Source organism: Pleuronectes platessa, chromosome 13 (genome assembly GCF_947347685.1).
Source record: "Pleuronectes platessa chromosome 13, fPlePla1.1, whole genome shotgun sequence".
NCBI classification, from domain to species: Eukaryota; Metazoa; Chordata; class Actinopteri; order Pleuronectiformes; family Pleuronectidae; genus Pleuronectes; species Pleuronectes platessa.
Genome location: NC_070638.1, coordinates 14,639,421 through 14,665,372, shown reverse-complemented (window position 1 = coordinate 14,665,372; position 25,952 = coordinate 14,639,421). Strand labels below are relative to the sequence as shown.

Here is a 25,952-nt window from a genome sequence, read left to right as displayed (position 1 = left end):
GCACACACACCTTAGTTATTGTACAGCCTGTTAATGAAAAAACAGAGAGACATCACTTTCACCGAGTCAAGGTCAATATAGACAATCAGTGTCTACACACACACACACACACACACACACACACACACACACACACACACACACACACACACACACACACACACACACACACACACACACAGACAGACAGACAGACAGACAGACTCAACTACTGTAGTGGTTTGGCAGATGTGAACAGGTGGAACTGAGTGAATGTTTATAAAGCAGGATTGAGTTGATTTCCAGTGTGTGTACTCACTGCACTGTGGTGGTGATGTGCAGCCGCCGGAGGCCTGCGGTGGGGAACTGGCGAGAGTTGATGTAGGAGACCTTGGTCATGGCTGTGTTGATGCTGTCCACATCCTCTCCTTCCACAACCAGCACAGACTGGGCAGGGTTGAAATGGAACTGGACACACAAACGCACACACAAACACAAAAATCGATTGTGTTTATACAACTCAACATGATTTATATCTTGGCTTAATGAGGAAATGTTTCAACAGCCTTGACAGCTTTAACGGGACAAAAGGTGACACATGAACCCTGAAGAGAATTTTCCATCTTCTTCAACAGAGCCAATAGGATGGTAAGAAGCTACAATACAACCAATCTGAGGCTGAAAGTGTAGAGTGTTTGTGTTTGTGTGCGTGTGTGATCTTTGGTAACCCAGGCTCCTTCTTTTCAACAAACCTTTATGTCCTTAGCCAGGCTCTCGAGGGAGTTGATATCAAGTCCTTCTTTACAGGCCTGCAAACACGAGATAACCTTCTGGGTTTCAATCCGGCCTGGTCGGATCGTCAGACCTGACAGGCTGCCATGGAAAAACTGAGTGAACCTGGGGGTGGCTACCTCTCCACCTAATGGGGGGGGACAGGAAGATGTGGAGATCAGGAGAGGAACATTAAAAAGTGGGGTGGCAAAGGACAATTGGATAGAAACAGACTAAGTAGAGAGAATATGATGTAGTATGTGTGTTGCAACTGCAGTTTGCTGGATATAACATCTTTGCATCTAAACCCAATGGAAATCAAGTTAAAAAGAATCTTATTCACCTCAATAATATAAAGACAGATCGTCCTTATGAATATAAAACTGTTTACTACAGGTTAGGGAAATAATTAAGTGAGGCGTCAATAACATTATCAGTCTTTGGATAATTAAAGTAGGTGGATTGTGTTATAGGTGGGGATAACAGTTTTTCTTTGTCCTGACATAAGCTTTAACTAACACTCAGCCACTAACTGCATCCAATATTTACTACACTAAAACAGCATGTAAGATTTGTTTATGTCTGAAACAAAATGAAGAAAATAGTGTGTGACTCAAATGCTATTTTAATGTGAAATATTAGGATTCTGCAATAGCAATGACAACAACAGCATAACAGAACACTCCTAGCCAAAGATGCAGGGGACAAAACTACATGATATGTTAAAGAAAAAGCGAAAAGTCGGTTAATTTGTTAATCTGCAATACGAATGTAAAATCTATACCAACACGTTAGACACTTAGCTCAACAGTAGATATTCTGATACTTCTTGTCAAGGTTTACAATTGAGCTTTGATGGATGTAACAGGCACTTTACATGAAATGCTTTGCAGCTACCACATCGAGAGGGAAATAAATCCTTTAATTCAAAATTAATGGAACCTCAACTGGAAGTCGATACATTGACCGAGTCTCTGTGTCTGTGAAGATTCACAGCACTGGAGTCCATGGTGTCTGCTCCGTCACAAATTCAGTCAGACCCTGAGTCTACATTTTACTTCTAAATATCAGATTTTGCTCGGGGACAGGTCAGCTCTACTCTGTGGTGCAATTTCACCACTTCTGATGAAGTGTGTCCTTTCCATCAAATCATAAAGGTCTGAGAACCCTTAACACAAATTACTTCCAGTGCAAGTCTTTTCAATGTAGGTCAGCTCTGGCTTAAATATTTGGACAAATTCTAGTGAGGGGGGGCATTCAGTTCAAGTCTCCTTATAGTAATGCAAATTACATCAGAACTGAATGAACCTCAGCTAATATTTCTATTCTAATGTGTATAAAATGGGACATTCACACATATATATCTCACAGTAGCACAATGTTAGTTTAAAAGTGCCAGTTTTTTTAATTACACATGTTCTTTAGATGTCTGTACTTTATACCCTGACTGGCATTTCTTATTGCGATTATTTAGTTACCTGAAATATTAGCTTTTGATAAGAAGCCGAACTATAAGGTATTAATTGTTTCTCAAAAGACCACTTTTGCATACGAAGGACAGTGTTACGACTTTATTCATTGATCAAAAGTTGTCTAAAAATAAATTGATCTTAGAGAGAAGCTAGAGAGACAGACACCTAACAGACGCTCTCCTGGTATAGGGAACTACTCTGCACAGAGAGGCTCGTGGGAACTGTACAGATGTTATTATGAAAGGCAGAGTCCAGTGTGCCTGAAGGCGTCTATACTCTCTCAGCTATGTGAATCACACAAGGACGTATGGATGTATAGAGCTGAGCAAGCAGGAGACATAACCAGTGTATTATAAACAGATTTAGACATTTCAATCAATCCATATTCTCATTGTGTTTATCTTGAAGTGGGCGGAGGCTGATAATGGTGGTGAATGAGAGCATAATGTTGGGATGGAGTCCATCTGAATGTACAACATGTGTTACACATTATCCTTTAAAACACATGAAGCTGGCATACTGAAGGGATGTTTAATGTGCTGTTGAGTAGCAGGGTAGCTAAATGTAAATCAAGTTGTTACTTTTTATGAACAGCTGCTCCAGTGTTGGCGAGTAGCATGTTTTAATGAAAGCAGAAGCACACATTTAAACACATAACTCCCATCAAATCTCACTAGGTAAGATGACTGGATGTTTAGGTGCAAATAAAGGTGCACCACCAACAAAGCTGCCTGATGAGAAGAATATTTGAATCTGTTACACAGGTTCGAACGGCCCTCATACAGTTACACTTCACAGACAATATCTGACTTCCAGATCACAAGCAGAGGTGATGATCAACCACACTGTTAAGTTTTGTCAGTGATCAAATACAAAAATGCTGAGGTTGCATTTTGACTGTGGCACTTCAATGTCGCACTACATTACATACCTATTACAGAGCTGGGGCAGCAACCCTGCAGGAACAGTTTTATGTCCACATTTGCTGCAAGGACATTTTCTGTAGTGCCGGTTTTTATTGCAGATAAAACAAAAAGGTGCTGTGGACGTGGTTGTTTGACCAAATCACATGACAAACAACAAACAAAACAAAATGGCTTGATTTAAAAATAAAGAAAAGTGACTCAAAAATGACTTAAAGTAAGATTATTAGAACAGGGGGTAAATGTGAGATGTATCATGTGTCCACTCAAAAAAATAAGACCTTTTAAGAAATCACATTAAGGAGGTTGCATTCACTCTGCAATATTTAGTTTTGTTCGCAAAAAGTACTTGACTGATTTCCATGAAATGTTGTGTGTTTGTGACAGAGATTATCATTTCACACTAAAACACATATATATATATATTGTTTGCAATTTATCAGTGTTCTTATAAACGTTTCTTATAAAATATTTAGGACTTAAATCTCTCAGAAAAACACCCAAAGACTCCAGTGTGTGCTCCCACCACTGGATCCTGTTAACGCATGTTTTCCTACTCAACAATCAGACACTGTGGCAATAATGTCGGCTGCCTTAGCTATTTCAGTTTCTGGCTCTTCCTTTGTTCATGGCTGGTTCACTGGTGTTACGGTTAACACTTAATAGAAACAGAGACTTAATTAGCATTAGTGACATTTGTGCTTTTCCTTCCGTGGCAAGGTTATAATGAGAAAGCTCTAATGGATCACCATCAATTTAACCGACAAATACTGTTTATGCTTATGGCTGTTTATTGATGTTAATCAATGGGTCTTTTCTTGCATCGCTGTTTGCTGAACTAAGAAGCGTCTGAATCATCTGCAAATGAAAGTTCCTGATGTTGATTGATGCATTCATTTCATACACATACAATCACCCCGCGCTCCTTTTGAAGCCTCCTCCTCGCCTCCTCGTCTTTGGTTAAACATGTGTACACTGTCGGCTTCTTTTGAAGGTTCACAACCACCTCTCTGCTTCCAATGAAACGAGAGAGCAAACACAATTTCCCCCGTTCAAACACATCAGCAGCTTACTGCTACAGAAAAACCGCTGAGAGAAGCCAACAACAAACTACCGAACCATTTTCATGTTAACCTTGTATGGTGAGGCACCCGCGCCTTCTTCTTGCTTTCGGGCAGTGAGAGTACAGTCTGAATGCCTTTCTTTCCACATGTCTCATCATTGCGTTGTTGATTGTAGGGAAAAGGGGATGGAGAAATGAGAGACTGAAAGGCAATCTTGCTCGCTAATGGCCTGCAAAGTTATCAGTTGCGGCTTAGTGGAGCTTAGAGCGGCTTCATTGGGATGTAATAGCTGGCAAAGTTGTCCTCCATTCACTCTGGCTAATCCTTCCTTCAGGGCTTTCTCTATGGATCAGATATTCATGGAAGGGGCAGAAAGAGAGGGCTGGATGAAGCAAGAAAGAAAATGATGACGACAAAAAGAAAATTGCAATCAGGCACCGGATGAAAAGAAATTTCAAAACGGCAACCAAAATACCATCAGGATTGAGGCTTTTTGATGATGCTGGAGAGTGTCAGAAGCGTAATTTAGGCGAGCCGCACAACACTTTGCTGTAATTATTCAACTCATAAACATGGCAGCAGGGTAGCTCGTCCTCGTTCCAATGGGATCACTACTCGCTCTCGTTCGCTGGAGCTGACACACAGAGTTTCCAGTTTGATACCCACTCAGCTCAGGCCTCTCCATTTCAAAGAGGAAGCAGCACTAGGAGCCCTGGGGTGCAAATCTTAATCTCTTTATTTATCTTCACAGTGAGTCTCCTGGTTTCTCCCTCTCTGTTTGAGCTTCAAATGTGATTAGGAAAATAAAATGTATGTCATTGTTGATGAATTCTCTCTTTGTTTACCACGTGTCACGACCATGTTGAGCTGTTAGCATAATGAAAAAGAAGGTTTTTCACCATCATACCATCAAACTGTGGACTGATTATTTTGCCTCCTGAGGCTCAAGTAGATTGCTAGAAATGCTTTTAATTGTGTTTCTGTAAGAAACTATTTCCTGTTTCTGAGAATGTCAGTTTTGGATGAGTTGCTGCCCAAAGTGGTGGAGTTTTATCTTGGCCTCTTGTTCGCAAGTGAGAGGCGGATGGAGTGGGAGGGGGACAGGTGGATCGGTGCGGCGTCAGCAGTAATGCTGGAATTGCACCGGTCCACTGTGGTGAAGAGGGTGCTAAGCCAGAAGGCAAAGCTTTTGATTTACCGGTGGATCTACATACCGACCCTCACCAATGGTCATGAGCTCTGTCGAGTGCACAACCTTAGAGACATGTTGAGGAGTTTGGACATTTAGAGGAAGCTTAGAGTGGAGTTGCATGCTTCCTTACACTTAGAGGAGCCAACTGAGGTGGTTCAGATACCTGATTCCTCCTGGCTGCCTTCTCTTGGAGGTTTTCCAGGCATGTCCAACTAGGTGGAAACCCTGGGGTAGACCCAGAACTCGCTGGAGGGATTATATATCCCATCTGGCCTGGAAACACCTCGGGATCCTGCGGGAGGCGCTGGAAAGAGTTGCTACCTGCATAACACTACAACCCAACCTTGGATAAGTGGAACAAAATGGACGGATGGGTGGATGGATGCACGGTCGGACACTTTATACTGACACTTCACATGACCATCCCCGGGCCAGAGAGTTTATGTCCTTATTTTGTCTTAAATGATGTTGTTTATTTTCCAGTCGAGGTTATCTAATGCAATTCAGGGGCAGAATGCTTTTCATGAATAGGGAAAAATTATCTGTTGATATATGGTATAAACAAAAACACTAAAGCAGGTGTAACTGTCAGTATGCAGTCATAAACCAATTATATAAGAGAAAAAAAAACTGTGGTTTTAACTTGGGTGATAAAAATGTACTGATGTGGCTCCTTTTGTTGAAAATAGGCCCATAGGAGCTGAATTCCTAATTTTATGTGCAGCAAATAAATAAACGCCATAACCTGGAGCTGAAAAGGCTGCTGCACGTAAAACTGTGAGATTATTGTAGAGCTGTAAACAATCCCACAACACAATGTTATAGCACTTGCATCCGAGCCTTGTCTGATTTCAGCTTCTCTCATACTGTGAACACTTTTCTGCATTGCGCTGCAGCTGCTGTATTTCTAAACATACACACACTGACCTTGCCAGCAGGCACCCACAGTCAGCTGTGTATCAATCTTTGAGGCATGGATCGGCCAGTCATCCGTCACCAAGTAGGGTTCGTAGGTCACACCATCCACAAATAGTGTCACCGCAGGAAACTCCACGTTGATAACATAATAATGCCATTCCTTGTCACAAATCTGCAAAAGGGAGAGAAATGTTATCAAGTTATTATCCAGTACTTTCCCCTATGTGACCACTCATTATGTCCTGAAATAAGAAAATATTCCTGGTTGCACATACACAAACACAGGACGTCCTCAAAAATATATTACTTTCAATCTAAATTCCATTTTTCAGGGTCATATTTATGTTAGGAGCCGTTTCCTGGGGACGGTTATATTTATAGAGTTGCTGTAATGAAGATCGTGATATTTTCTCATGCAGCCAAGACCAAAGGCACATTTTCGAATTTTCCCCGACTTCCTGCCTTCAATTAAATAGATGCGAACAAATTCCTCCCCTCATCCCTGGATCATTTGCTTCCTTTCGACAGATGAGTAACGAGGTTTCCATCTAATGAGCTGTTCATTAAAGCCACGCAATGATTCACTAGCACGGCTGCAGATGACCTGTGAGTCACATAGGTTTTATCAACCATCACAAAACACTCTGATTATATTGAGAACATCTACAGATACACACACACACCTCCAGACTTTAGACAACATAGCGTGACAATAATTTCCTCGGAATTTACTCACTTACTATATATAACTGAGCCTTATCCTTAACATAACACTTTTTCCAAACCTTTACCAAAACCTGACACGAACACAAACACCCACTGCCCTACCAGAGCGACAGCGATAATGTCATGCTACTCACCTAAATGGCTTTAGGGCTTCAACGCAATTTTTCTTAAAATTTTAATAACTTGGCTGATTATAATTTGTTGCTTTATCTTTAAAATGTCAAAAAATAATATCCCGCAGCCCAAGACGACATATTGACAGGTCCAGACCTCAGATATTCAGTTAATTATCATATAATGACATAAGCATATTCAAGAAGCTGGAGCCAGTGAAATATTTTACATTCTTACCTGAAACATGACTGAAATTATTAAGCAATTAACAAATTAGCTGACAAATTATCTTCTGTTGTGCAACTAATCGATTAATTGACTTACTGTTGCAGCTCGACAAAGCTTTTCTTCTCAAACCGTTAACTGCTGTGAAAATGTTGGTTCAGAGCAGAACTGGCAAATTTAAACTGCCTGCAGATGTAAATGTGAGTGAAACTGTTTTTGTCCATATGCGTTATGCTGCGTTCACATTATGTACGGAACGAAGAGATGGAAAAAAATTCTCATGCAGGCATTCATGGTCACATATCGGTCTGAACCTCAGAGACTACAGCCCCAACACCAACAGGAAAGATAAACCAACAATGTAAAATTTACAATACAGGCAGAGGGAGATAGCTTGAATAAGCAACAGGAGCAAGAAAGAGGTTAGATAATGTTATGGAAGATAAAAGTTATCAGAGCACAAAATCCACTGATTACACTGCAGGAAGTGATAAATGGCAACCGAGTGCTGAGTGATGCACATCTGCTGCATTAATGGTTTCCTTTTCTTTTCTATCTCATATTGGGTTCTGTGTTCAAATGATTTGATAATTCTACATTTTTAGAGTGGTCTGAGTTCAAAAGAAGCCCTGGACACACAATAGAAGGATGAATGACATACAAGACTGCAGAGGTGGCAGTTATTACATTAGGAACAGTCCTAATGTGAATCATACAAAGACGTTAAAATGTCCTCATGTTGAAAATGCCTAAACTCTGCATGTGTTACTTTTTTTTTAAAAGGGATATTTCCAGGAAGATAAATGCAGTTTTGAAGTGTTAAGCAGCCTGGTGAAGTCTCAAAAGACTTATAAATCTTCCTCTAATTCTTTCTCTTTTATAACCATGGCATCAGTTTTTTCTGTAATCAGTCTGGTGGGAAGGATTAGGACGAATTAACAGCAAACTCTTTGCATAGATGAGGATCTGCTAATTTGAGAAAAACTGGAAAACAGGAAGAAAAAGATTCGACATACTTTCTTTTCTAAGCTTCAGTAGCCTCACACACACACACACACACACACACACACACACACGTTATTCATGCTGTGAAATTAACTAATAGGGTTGACACCTACAACCAGGAATCTCCAGGAATGTGTGATTTAAAACGTAAACTCTCACTGTACGAGTGTGAGAAGACAGAAATTCCCTCTGGGTATCCCAGACACCCCCTCCCACACAGTGTCTGATCTTTATAGTTAGTGTATAGACTTTCTTTCTTATATGGCCAAGAGCAGACCTGAACTTTACGATTGCCTGACAATAAAACAAAACAAACTATATCCCAGGATGCATTGCGAGTGTTATTAATAATGACAGTGTTCCCCCCCCCCATCAGCTTTGTCAGGATTTGTATGTGCACTCGGCCAGACAGGGAGAATGAATTGCCACTTTCGTTTAGCTGCTGGCTGACTGCCTGTGGAGTAAAAGTTACGCGTCTCTACAATTATTTACACTGTTTGTGTGGTTGACTGTCTCCTCTTACACTGCACTTAACATTCCCATTCATTGCGTAGAGTATATAAAAGCATGGCCAGATAATAGTTCAACAGCTGCACACGACTTTCAACTTTTAATTAAATAAAACACAATTTATCGAACAATTAATGACAAATTAGAACATTCGTATGGCATCGAGACATTTCTATTCATCTTTCTAATTTAGCTGCCAAGGTCTCTGCTGCTCTTCCATCCTCACTGTCCTCATCTTAGCTTACATACATCCACACCAATGGGAAATATTAAACAGTGCATATTTATTGATTATAGTTTCATAATTCTAATATTCCTGACTTCTCCCTGTCAAAACACAATATCAGTTTCCACCCCCAGAGTTAGGGTCTTCTTGGGACTAGATCAAAAGAGTTTGCACATTCACATCTATCAGAAAATCTCTTTTAACTGTATCTTTCGGTGTCCTCTGAGCTTAAACAGACACTGAAAAACATAATTACAAGAGACATGATCTTTTTGAAATAGCGGGACTTTGACATTTGTTACATCTGTCTTGATTAAGCTTGATATTTGGCTGCTACATTTTAGGGAACAATTTCACTGCTAAAGGTAAAAAAAAATTATAAGACGAGAGTTTCTAAGATAAGAGTTTAAAAAGCCAAATGATAACAGTTGCAGGTTAAACTGCTCACAATGACAATGGCATTCACAATGTTTACCATGTTAATCATCTTGTTTTGTTGTGCTAGCATGCTAACTTTGGCACTGAACACAAACTAGAGATAAACTGGCAGGTATTTTGTCATAAATAAAAATGTTGACCTGTTGGTGGCGCTAGCTAAAAGAGATAACCAAAGTATTTATAAGTCATCCTAAGGGGGACATGACTCTACTGTTAGAGAGAGAGAGACCAACACTGAGTCTCAGTTTGTGTTCCCTCGTCCTTACACTTGTTATTTCACCGTAATTGTGTCTTATCGTGGACTGTATGATACCTTCACATCCTCCTAATATCCAGAAATGAAGCCAAAATATCGTGGATACAAAGGCTACCATCAAGAGAATTGGAGCCAAAGTCTGTGAGGGCTCCTCACTGACATGGAGGAGGCAGGATTTACGTCCTGTACTGCAGGCAGCCATCAGTTGGCGATCAATACACTTTGGCTTCACTTTTGAGGATCGGTAATGTTGTCCCTCTGTATAAACAGTCTATGGTTCACACCGACAATAATGGGAACATGTTGTGCACAACAAGTAGATAGTTTACTCTTAACAGTCCAAATATTGAGTGTGAACACTGAACACTTGGGAATTACTTTACTTCCCTGATTTTATTTGAGTTTTAACTTCCTTATTTCTGTATTTATTCAAAATATCACCATGCAAAAGCAGAGTTTGATTGCTGAGAGCAGAAGAAATATGCCCATCTATCTTCTGAAAAACTGTAAAGGGATATTTACGGGAGGCTATTACATTTTTAAATGGGAATGAAAGAAGGGAGATTTCAAAATTCAACTGGACTTAGACATTACTATAAAGTCTGAAAGCTAAATTAAAGTTGTCACCTTAAAGATCATCCTTGCAAATGTCTCTTCAGTATAAGACCAAATACTAACTAGGAGTATGGAGCCCCAGTTCTTTTATTGTAATAAAACAACATGAATCAGGCAGTGAAAACTGCTTTGGAGAAAACCAATTCAAACATGACCCCATATTCACAGAAGGGTGCATACACCACACAGGCATTTTAAATCTGCTGACATAAACAGAAGTTTCTGCTGGCTGCAGAAAAGCCCTTTAACAGGGTCATGTTTATGTTGATGCTTTAGAGGTTCAGGATGCAAGGAGATTTCATTAGATGGATTCGAACCTTCAGCATTTGACCAGTTAGGATTCAGAAAATGTGAAGCGCCGTCTTTGGGCACCTCGTGTTCGCGTCAGTCTTCAGCGAATCCCACCTCCACCTCTCCACAGCATCCCAAAATCCATCCGTCTCTGCTTTCTCTTCTCATCTCCTTTGTTACCAATCACATTTCTGGCGGCTCTTCTCTTTTCAGTCACTGTTGTGCCACTGCATTATTGATGCCGGACTTTTATTTGTTAAGTGTGGTGGTAGGGAATCACAAGGCCATAGTGAAAGTTACCGAAATAAAAGAGGATAAGAAAACACTAAGAGAAGGAGCTTTGCTTACATGTCAGCAGTTGCTCTACTATAAAATACATATTGTCATACAAAACCAGTTTAACTGCTTGAGCGATGCACCCTGCTGACAATTAAATACTCAAAAGTAAATGAAACAATGTTGAGTTTTGTACTAGTTTAAAAGAAGATACTTTATGCCTTTAAATAAGATCAATGCAAAACACGTCCATTATCAGTAGTCAAATGCCAGCTTTGAAACTGTTTTGCTGAAGGAATCTAGAAATCTTTGTGTCTATGCATCTGTCGGTAATGAATATAATATTTGTAAATAATCGACAGACCTTAGAGTCAACATAAAAGAAAATGTTCTCCTCAAAGTAAAGGCAGGAATTAGATAGGGAGGAGATTAGACAATCAAAGAGAGAGAAAGATTGAAAGATAAATATATATAAATAAGAGAGCTGGAACGAACCAAGCTGTCAATACTGGCATGCTGACTGAATACCTATGTTCACCCTGCCTGTCTGCTGAGGGCTCTAAGACAGGCAGAGAGTAGCACTAACACCCTCAGCGTACACACACATGCAGACACATACACACACAGCAAAGACATTTACATTAGTGAGCTCTACGTGGAGGTAACACAGGAGGTGCCTAAAGCAGAGAAACTACAGCTGAGCTCTCAAATGAGGTCATTGGAAAAATAGAAGCTAGAATAGGAACGAACACACACAGTGAAAATGTTTGTGCTGAAGGCGACGCTCAGCATCTTCTCTGCTGCTCTTTGTCTTTTTTTCAGTTTTGCGCTCAGAAATAAATCAATAACTAAATCAACAGTTTACTAGTATTCTTTTTATAAGACGGCATGTTACATTCTGGTCCTGTCGTTCAACAGGATGACTTGCAAATTATTATTATTCACAGCAAATTATATTGAGACTGAAAAGTGAATAAACACAAACAGCAGTAGAACACTGTGCCAACAGAAAGAAACAAGGGATTTATGTGAGTCTTTCAAACCACAAAAAAAACACATTACTTCAAGAAGACTTTTTTAAAGTTCCTTTCTGACTATTACGAGATCTTTTTAAATTGTTTTTTTCTCATGTAACAAACACAAACCTCTCGCGCTGAAGACAATCCTCGCTTTTACCTTTCAACACACACTCTGATATGCACAATGCAATGCCGCTGACTGCATTGAGCGCTGATGAATGAAATGCAAATAAGTTTAAATTGAAGTGAAGCATTTATCAGTTAGTCTCTTGTGTTTGAACTGGAACTAAATCACTCTTTGAATAGTAGGCACTTCAATTACTCCTGGTATCAACAACCAAAAAGCAGAGGCAATATCACACTCACACACTCACACAATTAATCTCCTGAGAAACAAAGGGAGGCTTCTAATCAACACAGGACAGAGAGCAAGCAGTGGCACAACAAGCATGGTAATAGCAGGCAGATAAGTTAATTGTAGATGCTGTAATGATAAGCAGCAAGGGTGAATTTTGTGCTCTCCTAAAGGCCGAACTATAGTCGGGTTGCACGCACGCACGCATGCACGCAAGACACGCAACACGCCCCTTTCGTGCCCTCTGCGGGCTTGCGTGCGTCCGCCAATTTTTCTAACTACACGACAAAGCGACGTGAGCCTCACGCAGCCCGCAAGGCTTGTGATTGGTCTGCTTACTACATCCCGTCCGGAGTCTAGTTTCCGGTTTCATGCCCCACAATACGCGGAAATCACGGAAGATTTAGAAGAACGAATATGGACCAAATAGAAGAGCACTTTGCAGAAGAGATCCGAAAGTATGACCACTTGTATAACCCGACACTGACTAGCCGATTTGTCCGCCAGAAATAGGCTATGAGGAGCCGGAGTGGCGATGTAAATAAACAGTCGACGAAGAAGAAGACGTCGCTTCTTTGTGTGTTTTGTCTTTGAAAAAAAACGTTACTCCGCCTATGGTTCTGGCGGTGAATTGCGTTGCAACACGCGCAGCACGTTAGAGAAGTATAAACCAAAACGAGTCCGTCGATGCAGCTGCGTGGCCTTCCGCGGTTGCAGTCGCAGGACTATAATTCAGCCTTAACATTGAGTCCTTATAATTGAACTTCGACACAAATGATAAACAGCGTGGGTCTGCGGCGGCTGTTACCAGCTGTGTTATTGGTGAAATTGGAAAATGAACATGGGATTCCACACACGTGATTCACCAAACATGCCCCGTCAATTTGTGCAGTTATCTAGGACTGATGTGAAACACCTTCCAACACAAATAAATCACTGGCTCTCAATCTTTTTTCATCAAATCTAAGTTCTCAGCTGAGGAAAAGATGTGTATTTGTCTCACCTCCCACCCTTCTCCTAACACCGATTTTTCCCATCCCTATCTTTAAGGAGGCTGGTGTGAGAAAGTATCAACACATTTCTAAGGGTTTAGATCACATGCACACATGCTCTTTATCTTACTAAAGATTGTGAGCAGGTCCAGCAACTGAAACAGGATGTAAGCAGCACCTTGAGAGCATCAATCCGTCCATACGCCCTGGCAAACTAAAGCTCTGGTGGCTACAGTTTGGCCTGCTACCCCAACTGATGTGCTAATCCATAGAACTGACAGCACCCTGGGAGGATGCTGTTGATGAAGCGTATGACAGGATGCGGAGATGCCATCTGAGGCAGAACAACACGACGGGAGAGCAATAGTCCGCCCAGTGGAGTTTCGCTGCAGGGGCTTTATTGCAACATCCACCATCGGGTTGCTCAAAGAGCTGGAAATCCATGGACAAGCCCTCCAGACCATAAAAGAACCATTACGGACCGCAGAGCGCTGCAGCTGATGGCAATGGATCACGAGGAAAGACCCAGACTGGGCCCCAGGTTTGTTCAGCCTGTGGTGGGCCTGCCTTAGAAGAGGGTGCCTTGTGATTAAAAGGTACACACAAAACTGATGATATGTCCCTAACATCCGCTGGTGGTTGGCAATTTATCATCAAGCTAGTGCTGAAGACCTTCAAACGTATAAGGGATATGCACCATCTTGTTCCTTGTTTTAGAATAAGCAGGGCAAACACTGAAAGCCAATGAAACATGAAATGTAGAGACTGCTTTTTGGTTTGTAAGCTTGCATGTTTTTTCATCCTCCTATTCCCTCTGCTTTATGAAAATATTGGACACATCTATACCACCTTAGGCTCACAGGGCTTTAAAAGCATGGATCTAGATTTGTAGAGGATTGTGTGACTTTGAGTGAATATCTTTTGGATAGCTGGATTCCACTGATAGTCTTTCTCAACTCAGGGAGTGTGAAAAATGTATCCATCTTTTAGTCCATTACCAAGGCTGATAAAGAGCTAGGGAGGAAAAAGCTGTGCTGTGTGTGTGTGCGTGTGTTATTGCGTGGTTGTGTTCACATTTATACACTAAGGTTCCTGTCAGATGTGACATTCCTGAGTGTTCGATCGACAAGGAAAAAAGAAGCCTCTCTTTCCATCGCTTTCCCTTTGCTACCCTCGTTTCATTCCCCTCTGCCCCTACCCTCTCGGGGTGAGAATTGCTAAATCAATAGAGCTAAATGGAGTTGCCACGGAGGCCACAGAGTATCCTTTCTAAGTGCTTGAGGAACAAGCACGGTAAGAAGCGGCTGTGACACCCCATACTCACCTCTTCACCTTCCCCCTTCTACCCACCAAACCCCTTTTCTCAACCGTCTATAACACTCTACTGAGCTTGTCCTCATTACTTTCACATGCGGCAGCTCCTTTCCTGACATCAGTCTGGTGCAGTGTTTACAGCACAACAAAGTGTCATTATGTCGTTTTGATGATATATAATATATTGTTTAGCAAAAGCAATCACAGGTTATATAACACGAAAGTAGTTACTGTGAAAAAGTGGTCTTTCAGGTTTTCATGGTTATCGTCTCTGTGAGACTTTGCATGGCGGCATTCTGCCATCAGAGGCGTGGCGGGGGGGGGGGGGGACACACACACACACACTCTGTGACCACCGCCCCTGTCAGGTTACAGGCACAACAACAACAATGCTCTTTCTGTGTTGATCCGGCTCTTTAAGAGCAGCTATACTGTGCATCTCCATAATGTGACATTTCTGTGCTTACAATATCTTTTTTAATCCGATTTATATGAATTCATAATCTCTGGATCTATTCTTGAAATTGCATTTTTTTTTCATTCACTTTTCTTTTATGAAGAAATGAGATTAAACAAAGTGAAAAATGGGGTCAACTTTCAACTTCAGGCCAAGATGCACAAATCTGACTAGAACTTAATCCACTTTTTTTGACAGCAGACATCTTGACTGACTGAAATCAGTGCTGCTCTGTAAGCAGGACAGGAAATGGTCACCAATTTGAGTGTCTTAGCGTTACATGTATGTGAAACGTACTCCATTTTCTCCCCATTTCAGTGGCTTCTATAACTAAAATCACATTTTATAGAAGCTAAAATTGCATTGTTTGACACTACACCTGATGACAGTCATTTATTTCAAACACCTAACTATCCATTCAATTATTTTGTCCTTTTGTTAATAAAAGATGGTGATAGTTTTACAAGAAATTTCAATGTATCTATAAATAACGACTAAGGAGAAAATACCAAATTGATGGTTGTATTTATTGAAGATAAAATAATAATTAAAAAAATGCAATAACACAGTTCTCTGCACCTCCCAGTTTATAGAAGTCTGCAGCTGTTTTCAAAGACACAGTGCTCACTTCTCTTTGACACAAACACTGTGTGCTGCCTTAGGGCACACACCAGGTTTTGATGTCAGTTCTTTTACTTTTAGAGAACAATGGTTTCTTTTAGATCCACCATTTTGAGAGTCTAAATAACACAGAGGCTATATCCCCTGTAAAATAGGTAGAGACACCAGATTGTCCTTTAGCAGTGTAGCCTGCAGACAATAATACAGTCCAGCTGCATCTCATCTATTAAACTCCATACACAAAACCGTCACAGCAGTTTCAGCTTTTCAGCTTTTCAACCTGCATATAAGTGCAGCGTAGCTTTTCCCTCTTATTCTGCTCATTTACACTCATATGATGTTATTTCTCTTGTTATCATACAGTAATTCAGACCAGTTTCCAATTATATTTGATCAGTCTCTGCACAGGTGATTTGTGCTAGTGAGCAACTCAACAGTCCTGCACAAGATCCAACTAAAGGAGCAAATGGGATCCCCACTATCCATACACTGTAAATGTGTGTGGGAGAGAATTAGTGAGGGAGAGATAAAAAGACAATGAGAGAATGACACTGAAACCCAGCAGAGTCTGGAGGTTGTTTGCTAAGAAACCTCCGAGGGCTTCAGGAGAAAAGGGCACCAGAATGAGAAGAACACTTTTCAATCTATCTTTGACTTAGAACAAACAGCTAGCAGGTTAGAAGGTACACATGAGAAAATACATTTTGTTGTACCTGTGAATCACAATAACCCTGACTCTGTGTGTGAAAGGTACACACCAGGAAGGATAGTGGCAAGAACACACATTGTAATTTCCCCCCCCAAGTCTTGTATTCAAACATCAGACAAGAATCAAGAATAAAAGTAGTTGTCAGAGTCGACGCACTTGCAAACACAGGCTCTCAAATGCATGAGCACACGCACAGAAATACAAATCTCTAATCTGCTTATGAGCATAAACTCTGGAGAGCGTGTGGTAATTATGAAGCATTTTCTAATAACTGCAGTGTGAGGTGGATATAAGCTGCATCCCGAGGGTAAACAATTAGATTAGATTTACATCTTCTATGCAGTATTATCGGGCTGCAGAGAAACTGTCGAAAGGGGAGATTCCTCCCGTACAAGAGAGTTCATTGACTTATCATCGAAATCATCCGGGCTCCAGGGATTCCCTTTTCTTTCTTTTTTTTTCACAGTAGATTATTCTCTGCTCAGAGACTGCTTGGTGAACTGCAGGCGCCCCTCTGCCGGAACCAAGCATTCACCTGGCTGCGGTCTCCTTCGACAAGACTTTTAATCTTGCCAGTTCCACTGTCGCTAGTCTGACCCCGTTCCGTTATATCTCTAAAGGACTGACACTATATGTGAAACTTCAATTCTTTATTTTTATATTTAGATAAAGGCTTCAAAGGACTGTGGAGCATGTCTTTTGAAACCGAGCAACTTCATACAGTGCATCTCTGTCTTTTCAAAGGCTTCCTGCAAGACTGAAACAGTGAGCTTCAGAGCAAATTAGTTCAACAACTTCCCAAAAGCATGACAGATAATCGAGGTCTGCTGCTTGGTGAGCTATAACCCGGAACTAAGAAGACTTTCCACTTTGCGTCGACCCTGTTATCTCCTACAGTGAGCAGAGGAAAGTGATGGAAGGCCTCCGGTAATTAGAATGGAGAGTCTCTCCCTTCACTATACAAGTAATGATAGCCCTTCACCTACAGCAGAAAATCAGCCTTGAATTTATGCCCACACTCAAATACGACACAGATCAGGTCACAAGCATGCGGACACACACACATGCACGGGCATGCGCGCACAGACGCACACACACAAACACACACACACACACACATAAACCTCACTTGTTCCAGTTTCCAGTGGAACTCGGCAGGTCTGAAGGTGTCGACCTGAGTGAAGTCTCTCCTGAGCAGGAGCACCAGGCGGCAGTTGTGTACATACAGAGAGTAATGGTGGCGGTTCATCTCTGAAACAGTAACATCAGAGACATACATGGTCATGCAAACTCACTATTCAACACAATTTTTCAACAAAATTATAAACTGATGCCTCTTCCGACATTTAGCTGCAGGAAGACTTAACTGTTTTTTTAACTAATGGAAATCATTAATATCTCAACAACAGAGTCTTCGATTCAATGAGTGTTGAAAAAATAGTTTTAAAATATCAACTCAGAACTCAAAAGGTGAGTCTCATTTGCTCTGCTGTAATACACTCAAATACTTTTGAGGTGGGATGAGCCTCTGGTTGCCTGCGTGTTGTTTCATGCGAGTGTCGGTGGACTTATTATTGGTGTTGATATGTGGAGGAGGGAATCACAGAAAGCATGTTGCACAATGCACGACTCTGCAGTTTAGCAATACAAGATCAGAATACACAAATCCTGAGCCAACAAGCCGTCAGTGAGAGCACTGTGACAGCATGCAATTTGCAGATGTCTCGCTTAATTACACAGCTCAGGCAGCTCAGTTCAGACACTGAACGGGTAAAAGTTGAGACTTTCAAAGAGCATTTGCTTTTGTGAACTTCAGTCTAAGTCTTAATTATTGTGTTATTTTATAAGGAGGTGATGGTTAACAATGTTTATGGCACATCCTGTTTGCTGAGGACAGACAGTAGGAAATGTAAGTACAGTTTCAATGAAAGAGCCCTAAAAAAACAACAATCTTTAGCAACGATCCTATAGTAGCAGCATATTGCTGTTAAAATGTGAGAAAATGTAAAAAGTTGAATTTCTTGTTCCGATTATAAATCGCCATCATCTTACATTTGTATCTGAGGGTGTAATTTTGCAAGATAATTAAAAATAGTATCTAACCTGTCTTGTCAGAGTTACACAGTAAGGTTTCCTTCTCCGCTCTGAGTCCTGGACTGGGCCCGTGTTTCATCCACGTTGCTATGGTGAACTGGTCTGTTAGGTTTTGGGGCACCACGTGATCTGGAACATTGGCAGCCTGGCGTCCGTCAAATCTGTAGATGAGGTCACTGTCTCGCCCACTGTCAGTCAGCAGAGAGGCTGTCCAGTTTGTGGAAGGGCTGGGGGCAGGAAGGAGGTCGGTGCTGCCAGATGCTGCACCTGGATGTGCCAGTCAGAGGAGAGGACACTGTCAGGAGGACTCCACAGAGAATAAACCTGGAGAGAAGCTGCTTCCTCATGTGTCACTTCATGCCCTAAAGCTGAGTGTGTGTGTGTGTGTGTGTGTGTGTGTGTGTGTGTGTATGAAACATATCTCCTATAAATAACGATATGTTTTTGATAGTGGTTAATATGTATGCTGTATTTTGATATTAATGAAACATTTGTGGTAAAAAGAAAAGAAAAGTAATATAACCTTGCAACTCTGCTTGTGTGAAACTGACTGAGTTACAAGACAAACTAATTAACTGACATGTCTGTTGCCTCTGTGAGAGTTTTTTGGTGTTGAAAGGCAGGAAAATCAAAGATATGCTAGACAACCTATATTTATATTTTTTAACTTTCAAAATGCTACGTTGAGCATGTTTATGGTTTTTATATTGCAAAGAAAATTTCCCAAATCGGATTTTAGTTTCTTGTGAGTTTTCATGGTCCAATATGACTAAACAATGGCAAAAACATTTAAACAACCACAATGGCCCAGAACTTCGAAAGGTTAAGAAGTGGCTCCTGTCACTGAGATAAAGTACATGCAAATGAAAATCCTTCATATATTTAGCCATTTCTGTCAAAATGAATGAAGATTGTTCATTGGTCCAAATGATCTGACCTCACGTTTCTGCAAAAACAATCTAATTATAGCCTCTCAGGAGGAATATGGAGTTTAAGTCAGATTTTTACTGCATGCATTACAGTGGATGGCTATGTACGAGGGTATGTAACAAAGCGTCACAGTTTAATATGACTTTGTAATTTAATTAAAAAAAATATTCAAAAGTCTCCACGATTAAAATGGAAGACTGAAAATTGGCAAATTAATATACCACAGAAGTGAGGACGTGAAGAGGTCATTTCTTCCTTAAATTAAAATTTTCCTCATTTCTCATTATAATTTCTTCTCTTTGCTCCCTCACAGCACCTCACTATTTCAACAAGGCCTTTTATTTTCTCACATATTTCAAGTTCCACACTTGAGCCAATTGGCCCGTTTTTCTTCTATGTTTTGATTTCTGTCTTTTTACCGCAGAGCTTTTGGAGAGACTTTTCAGCGTAGGTTTCTCGGTCACAGCCCTTCCCGATGTGATTGGTCTGCAGCTCCACCATCGCCCTCACGCCGGACAGGGGACCACCGCAGGTTTCCAAGCGCATCTTGGGGAACAGCTGCTTGCTTCCAGTCCCCGGTTCATAGTCCACCCGCTTGTTCCAACCTTGAAGGATCAAAAGATGAACAGTTCACTGAAACTGACCTTTTTCTTAAGTTTATGCTGACTAGTACTTCATGGAGTACTATACACCAATATAACATCTGTAACACGTTTTTTCGATTTCATTGTATAACTAAAACATAGGAGCTACGTACGGAAAAACCTGAAAACGTAATGCCTTCAAACACTGGCTGTCGCCGGCCAAGATTTTTTTTTTGAATGTCTTTTCCTCATTCACTACCACTCCTCAATTTTAACATTATCGATACTGCTTATCCATTGAGGATCGCGGGGGACGTGCCAATGTGGGAGGAAGCTGGAGTAACTGCAGGAAACCCATGCAGACACAAAGAGAATATGCAAACTCCATACAGAAAGACCCTGAACACAACTGTGATTCAAACCAGCCACTTGATGTGAAATGTGTTAAGTGTAGGTCTTCTCTTCCTGCTAACATTGCTTTCTTTTATCCTACTTTTTTTTTTTAAAGAATAAAACTTCATGTTCTACACCAAGTTGGCTCATAATAAGGATGTGGGTCTCCAAACGATGACAGGCGACCACACAGGTTTGGCCTGGAATTTTCTGATATCTTGCCCTGTGACAAGTCAAAAGTCGACCGAAATGGCCCAGTAACATGACAGACTTGGTAGAAAGGGGTGCTCCCCTCCTTGTATCTGTCAGTCCGGCCGCCTGGTGTTACATTTTCATTACCAAGGTGTTATATTTATCCTCAGTGTGTGCGAGAATCCCTGAATCTGGATGTGAAGGGGATTTCTGAGCATGATTGTGGGAAAGTGTGTGTGTATGTGGGACTGACTGGGACTGTGTGCAGGTGGACACCTGGCAGCTCATGCCAAGCCCACAGAATATAATATCAAGTCTCCAGTGACAAACATTCAAAGAGAGAAATGGAGTGATTAAGAGGGCGAGGAGGAGCGCGGAGACAGGTGGAGCGAGACATATTTAGCCTCCATTTATGCCAGGGGGCCTTCTTCAAAAAAGCAGCACTGACCTTTACACACATGATAAATAAGGTTATGTGTACAAAGGACTTGATATTTGTGTGCATCAGTGCAATGTTTTATTCATGGGTTCAAGCTACGATGGGTTGATGGTTTTACAAGTGGATTATGCAGTGTGTCTCCCTTTTATGAGTCAAACTCCAAAAATCATGCAACATTGATGAGGATGTTACTAGGCCATGATAGCACATGTTTCTTTCTGGTTCAAATTCAGTGTAGTGAGCTGGCATTGCTGTGAAGCCATCTGGAAAATGATTATTATTATTATCTCCAAAAGCAAAAGCTTGAACTTTTCTTATTTTGGTGTCAGCTGTTTTCTATCCAATGTTTTTTTAGATCAAAATGGCACATGTCCCCTCCAATCTCAAATTCTTTCCCTCTGCGTGCTATAATTCGGATATCTACATGAAGATGACATTTACATAAAGCAGCCTGCCATTTCAGACTAGTTTTCTCCAAACCATTTTACTATTTCTGTCAGCACCTCCACCCCTCTGCGACGTGCACTGACATTTCCTTCAATAAGTGTCCCTAAAGCCTAAACAACTGGCATTCGTGACATTTTCAATACACGGTCTCTTCGGATTAATTGTCTGTAACATCATCTCTTGCTGAGGCGGAGTCACGCGATGGTTTTCTGCTCCTAAATTATCATCTTCATCATGGCACAAAATTGCAGACGCGAAGCAGGATTCTGAGCCATTACCTAATCAAACCATCGGTTTACATCATGGACAAGGATGACAAGGCAATCAAGATGATTTGGTTTCACTTTGAGGGGGCTGTCATGTCGTCCATTCTTTGTATGCAGTGTGTCCCACTGTTGTGGAGAGCTTCATGTATCCCTGCACTTACATCAATTAAGATTTGCTGACATCGGGGAGGGATTGCCCCTCGTTTCACCTCTCAGGCTACGAAGAGGCTGCTTCCCTGAATGTTTGCATATTATGTTTCCTCTGAGAAGACAAGAATTACTCGAATGTATATTTTATTTATAATTAACAGGCTACTTTCCTAAGAAGCTTTGTGAACAGAGCAGCATTTCAACATAAGGGAGTAAAGGAGAGTGCTCTCTGTAGTAAGGATGAATACATTATAATATTAGTGAATTGTTGTGCTGTTTATGAGTACAAAAAGCAAAGCACTTCTCATTTAGGAAGGCGTATTACCAGTTTCACATTAATGTGGTAGATTGATATAATATATATGCAGAAAAAGTGTTGTGTATTCTATTCGGGAATTAAACTGATATAGAGGAGACCTGAAACCTGCAATACTTGAGAATCAAGGAATCAGCATATTAATAACTCAGGCAGCAAATACAGGGGAGTGAAGGTGTCCCACTTAGGCCAAACCTAAGAGGCCAGATAAACAACAAAAAAAAATTAAATGGCATTCAGATTTATATTTTCTGCTTCTTTTAGAAGAGCCTTTTACTCTGCTTACACCACCTCTCTCCTCCTTGTACCTAATGGCTTCAAATGTCCAATAACACTTCAGAAAATGATGTTCACTCAACATTTGATTCATGAATAACCAAGAGTTGTTTTGTGTCATCGTTGGATTGATTCATCTTGGAGCTTTACAAGAATATGATGGGAATGAATGAAACTGTTAGGGGGGATCTGGTCATGAATTCTAAAGTGTCACTACGATGTCGTGCAATTGTTCAGGGTTTTACTGACTGATTTGTTTTGGTCAGTTAATTTCAGACTGCAAGAATAAACATTAGTCTTCTCTATATCTTTGTTTCTCTCTGTCCTCCCTTGTTCATTCAGCCTCTTTCTTTATCTCTCTTCTCCCTCCCTTCTCTTTCCCCTCTCCTCTCTTATCTTTCTCTGTCTTCTGCTTTCATTCCTGACTCTTGAGGGCCTGTCAGTGCTGACAGGTGGAGCAGCAGGGGAGACGAGACTGGCTCGAATGCCAAGCTGCTGGCGTGTTACAGGAGGAAGAGGGAAAAGAAAAAAAAAACATATACACACTCCAGTCAACGTTCCCTCTGGAGGGTTCTGTCAGGTCTTCTGATTTCCTCAAGAGACATTCATTCCAAACTGAAATGGAATTCCCTCGAGGGAAAGGATGCATTTAAAAACTACTCTGAATTGGATGCTTCAATTTGGATTGTGTTACTTTACATTTTAGTACATTTAAAAATTATGTCAACGCACTTAAAAATAAGTACATTTTCGTCAAGTACCCGGAGGTAGATTAAAACATTAAGCAAATATTTCCCCGCCTATTCCTTTATCTCTGACCTTGCCATCCAGGTTTGCAGACAGGCTTGACATCAATATGCACAGCCACGTCCTCCTTTGCTCTCTTTTGACCACAGTCGAAAGCCGTCACCATGATCTTGTAGCTCTGCTGCTTGTCGTAGCTCAGACGCTCTGTGTTTCTGATGTTACCTAAAAGAACAAAGTAGAAATATGATCATGATTATCTAGAAAAATGGACCAGTTATGTTGATTTAGTAATAATAAGGTGAGAAACACTGAGCAATAACAGGAAATGATTTTACATTCAAAACTGTGACACGTTTACAAATGACTCTCACTGAAGACTTTTATTAAAAACTCAAGGTCCTGGAAGCTTGTGCTTTATTTTAATATCAACGCGTCAATGTAAACAGTCGATTCCGCCATGGTAACATTGTAAGAATGAGAGAGAGAAACATTGAGGAGATGCAGAAGCCCTGAAAGGACAAACACTAGACAAGTTCACATACTGAGGGTACTGTAATCAAACAATCCAAACATCTGCTGGCAAACTTTAGTAGATGTTTGAAGGCCCTGTGAAATGAAAATACATTTTATTGTCAATTTATGTCCAAAACCAATACTGTTGCACTTTTAAAATCCGGGTATTTTCTCTTCAAGAACAAAGGTTTCAACTGTTAAAATTGCTCATCTTGTACTGAAGCCTTTTGTAATGATTTTCAATAATGTACAACACAATAACTGTAAAGGGGAAAACATTTACTTTGTTTAAATGAGCTTGCGTCACAATATTTCTCGTGTACAACCACAGCTGACCCCAGAGGATAAATCCCAAACTATGTATTTACAAATTAATCAGAGATGTTGAAATTACGCTGTGTACCTACGGGCCTACGAGATTAATGGATCAACAGACAGTATTTATGTGTGTGATTGAAGTTTTCATGCATATTTCTGCCACTGTCAGCCTCTCGGGGTTGACAAAGTTGAAATCAATATGTGTGTTCTTTGTTTTGTCAATATCTCTCGGCTATGTTGCGGCCTCTGTCATTTCTAACTTCAGGATCTACAGCATTATGATAAGTAACTGGTTTTGTAAAACTGTAGTATGATTTGAACAAATGTATTAAATCAGTTGAGAAAACTATATAGATCCACATGTTTTTGAGTTATGCCTCACAAGGGATTACACATATTCTCCAGTCTTCTTTACTGACTGAGCAAAATGTTAACAATGCAGCACTGAGTTGCTGTTTGCAGCCGATACTCTACATTTACATCATAGTCCATCAAAGCAATGATGAATATCATACATCTCTAAAACGAAAGAATATGCATTCTATAATACACTGGCATATTCTTAATTTGTCAGTCCCTCCCATCACAGTCCGTCTCCGAGTCTATGAGGACAACTGAAGCTATTTTTGCTGTTAATGTCTGGAGGCTTGTCTGTGTGAAAGGCTGTCACTCTGATTTCCACGAGAGACCAGAGGAGGAGAAAGGGAAGTAGAGAGAGGAGGAGGGGGAGACCAGAGGAGAGGAGACAGCACTGAGGGAATCAGTGTGGACCACAACAGTACTGGAAAACAGAGCTGAGCTGGAAATGTCAGAGGGAGAAAGGTGAGAAGATCAGAGTCAGACAGTTCTTACAAAATCCTCATACAATGACAATTTGCTCTGCAGCTGCTGAGAACAACAGCAATAGAGAATTGGTACTGGATATCAACAGCTGGAGTTTCAGAAGATATTTTTTGAATTGACAGGACATTTCAATATATTGATTCTCTTTGGGACTAGGGGAATTTTCTCCAACAGATCACAACAACACATGAATCTCCAGAGCGTTGAGGTGTGTGTGTGGGGGGTTGCAGCAGGCAGAGGCAGGACGCAACACTGCTGCAGAGATCACGTGTTTATGTTTACAGCACGTTGACACTGGCATAGACCCTAATCACCAAAACTCTCTTGACAAAGAGCTGTCAAGAGAGCTTTTGAAACAATGAATAATTATTGTTTTAAATTGAGTCATGTGTTGGAAGCGCCATCAACCCGCCTACAAGCACACAACGAATCCTGCAGAGGATCTCCTGCTGTGTTCTCATGTTGGACGTTCTGTAGACATTTCACCTGGGGCGCAGGCTGCAGGAACTCAGACATTTGCCTTTTCACATACAGCCCCTCCGAAGAATGTCCAGAGGTTGTTTGGAAATCAGTGCATGTCTGAAGGCATCTTAAATATATGTGATTACAGAGACACCCAGTTTTACACATAGAGTTCGGTTTACTTGTCACAATATTGTCTGAGAACACAGTTAGACATGAGGCCCTGGAATGAGCTTTGAAAAATGATAAAAACCACATGTCCTCACATTACTCAGCGTAAAAGAGAGAAGTATTGAAGTCTATCTGGGTCACCAGTTGTCCCTATAGTCCTGACAAGGTATTCATTAAATAACGTTCCAAAAATATGATCAGCCCAGGGAAACCACTGCACACATTATCTTTGTTGTGGTAAATAAAAGGAATTAGAGGCAGTAAGCTGGGATTGTGTACGTATTGTTTCATGTATTGTTTACAACTGGTTGCCGTCAGCTCTGCTTGCAGAAAAGCAGAGAAA

At 40.8% G+C, this 25,952-nt stretch overlaps 1 protein-coding gene across 1 annotated transcript in view; it reads right to left on the bottom strand.

Annotated features, from left to right (window-relative positions):
• Nucleotides 1–25,952, bottom strand: part of clstn2a (calsyntenin 2a) — an 89,027-nt gene that overhangs the window by 6,026 nt on the left and 57,049 nt on the right. The window contains exons 8-14 of the mRNA XM_053438000.1: nt 23,375–23,524; nt 19,912–20,097; nt 18,572–18,829; nt 17,598–17,719; nt 6,329–6,491; nt 732–898; nt 299–447 (exon numbers count right to left, since the gene is read on the bottom strand). Of these exons, the coding sequence (XP_053293975.1) occupies nt 299–447; nt 732–898; nt 6,329–6,491; nt 17,598–17,719; nt 18,572–18,829; nt 19,912–20,097; nt 23,375–23,524 (1,195 nt within the window). The remainder of the gene's footprint in view (nt 1–298; nt 448–731; nt 899–6,328; nt 6,492–17,597; nt 17,720–18,571; nt 18,830–19,911; nt 20,098–23,374; nt 23,525–25,952) is intronic.